Source organism: Podarcis erhardii, assembly GCF_964252035.2.
Source record: "Podarcis erhardii genome assembly, chromosome: 7".
NCBI classification, from domain to species: Eukaryota; Metazoa; Chordata; class Lepidosauria; order Squamata; family Lacertidae; genus Podarcis; species Podarcis erhardii.
The window spans coordinates 30,717,700-30,720,179 of record NC_138511.1 but is presented as its reverse complement, the minus strand read 5'-3'; the positions used below and the strand labels follow the sequence as shown (position 1 = coordinate 30,720,179).

Here is a 2,480-nt window from a genome sequence, read left to right as displayed (position 1 = left end):
TTCCTGGAGGGGTGAGTGAGTGAAAGGTAGATCATCCTCTTCAATAGAACCCCCTTGTGGGTAGACTACAAAACACACCTTCTGGCCCCAGTGCGTCAAGGACTCTGGAAAAGAGGAAGTCGTCAAGCAGTCAGTTTAATTGCAGCCAGAACATCCACCAGTCAGTGGCTCAATCTAGCTCAGTCACAGAGGTCCCACTTTTCCTGCAGAACGTTTAATGGCCACTGGCATCTCCACTTAAAAGCAGGGGTGGGGAGCCTGTTCCTTGGAATGTCCTGGGAATCCCAACAGTCCATAGCAGAGCCTTCCTGGATTAAGCCAATGGCCCATCTAGTCCAACATCCTGTTCTCAGAAGTGGCCAACCACATGTCTGCGGGCAGCTAATAATAATATCTTATTAATAGCACAAGAACCCTCCCAACTCCTGTGGTTTCCAGCAACAGGTATTCAGAAGCATCCCTGACTCCAACTGCAGAGGCAGAGCACAGCCATTGTGGCTAGTAGCCATCGATAGTTCTCTCCATGAATTTGTCTAATCTTTTAAAGCCATCCACGTAGGTGGCCGTTGCTGCCTCCTGTGGCAGTGAGTTCCACAGTTTACTACTGTGCTATGTAAGGAAGGGGACGGAGGTGGTGCTGTGGGTTAAACCACAGAGCCTAGGACTTGCCGATCAGAAGGTCGGCGGTTCGAATCCCTGCGACGGGGTGAGCTCTCGTTGCTTGGTCCCTGCTCCTGCCAACCTAGCAGTTTGAAAGCACAAAGTGCAAGTAGATAAATAGGTACCGCTCCGGCAGGAAGGTAAACGGCATTTCTGTGCGCTGCTCTGGTTCGCCAGAGGCGGCTCAGTCATGCTGGCCACATGACCTGGAAGCTGTACGCCGGCCAATAAAGCGAGATGAGCGCCGCAACCCCAGAGTCGGTCACGACTGAACCTAATGGTCAGGGGTCCCTTTACCTTTACCTATGTAAGGAAGTCCTTTCTTTTATCTGCCCTGAATCTTCCAGCTTTTCAGCTTCCTTGGATGTGTCCACAAGTTCGAGTGTTATGAGAAAGAGGGAGGAAAACTTTTTTCTTGCCACTTTCTCCACTCCACACATAACATTTATAACTTCCTATTGTGCTGCCTCTTACTCGCCTTTCCTCTAAACTAAAAAGTCCCATTCATTACGGTCAGTAATCAAGAGATTATGGGCGCCACGACATCTAGAGGCCCACAGGTGCCCATTCATCCCTGAGTTAGGAAGATCATGTAGCAGTTGAGGTGAGAGATCTTGTTCCCAAACTCCCTGGAGAGTAGCTGGCCAGTCAGAGGAAGAACAGAAGAAGCTACCTAGTGTCACACCCTTGATCCATCTAGCTCAGAACTGTCTACACAGTGGCTCTCCAGGGTTTCAGGTAGGCGCCTGTTCTCAGCCTTACCCAAAGATGCTGTCATTGGGGATTAAACCCGGAGCCTTGCTCTGCTCTGCCATTGAGCCACGACCCTTCCTGCCTCCTCACCACCCACAACAAGATGTGAGATGGGGCAGAAAAACTGAATGTTGCCCACTTCAAGAACAGACCTCAAGTTGCCCTTGTGACCACAGAATGATGGGCTTTGGAAGGCCCCAAATTCAAATCTCTCTGCCCTCACTGCACACATTCGGAAATAGGCTGTTGAAATCTGTGACTACCCTGAACCCGGTGACATTTTCTCTGTACATAACCAACGTCCTTTATCCCGTTTCTATGGTGACCGCAGTTTTTATTCCTCGTAGAGGCACCCTCCCGCAGGTTCCCCGCTTACCTGTTATCCTATTTACACACTTTGGTTTGTTTTTCCAGTATACTCCAATAAAAAACACTGGCACTCCAGTTAGTATGATAATCAGTCCAACTCCACAGACTACTGGCTCAGAATATAAACTGAAGATCAAGAGAAAGGCCCAAAATGTCAGGTAAGTGATTGGAACCAGGAGATTAACCTGAGAGGGGAAAAAAGATGGCAAGTGTACAGAAGCCTGGCATTTCCTCCCGATTCCCTTTGCCCTGTATGCACCAAAGGTGTGATGATAGATTGAGAGGCAGTGTGGTGTAGCGGTTAGAGTGTTGGGCTAAGTTGCAGAGTGCTGGGTTCAAATCTCCCACTTGGCTATGAATCTCACTGGGGTGACCTTGGGCCGTGGGCCAAACTAGACCACTGCCTCACCACCAAACTAGACCACCCATGATAGTTATGAGGAGAAAATGGAGAGGGCAAGGAGGACCTTTAGGCTGTCTTGAGCTCATTTGAGGAAAACTGGGATTTAAATGTATTATTACTGTTGGAGAACAATTTTATTACAATTTTTCACCCACCTTTCACACTAGGGTCCCAGGGTAGGTTACAACAATTTAAACACAAATATAAAAAATAATTTAAAACAACTTCAATAGCTAATACTAATAATAGGTAATATCTAATAAGAATGTTTGTAATCAGTAATAATAGTTATTAA

General features: G+C 47.5%; 1 protein-coding gene across 1 annotated transcript in view; it reads right to left on the bottom strand.

Annotated features, from left to right (window-relative positions):
• Positions 1–2,480, bottom strand: part of SLC7A10 (solute carrier family 7 member 10) — a 47,945-nt gene that overhangs the window by 5,857 nt on the left and 39,608 nt on the right. Inside the window, 2 exon segments of the mRNA XM_081871066.1 lie at positions 3–104; positions 1,790–1,967. Coding sequence (XP_081727192.1) covers positions 3–104; positions 1,790–1,967 — 280 coding nt within the window.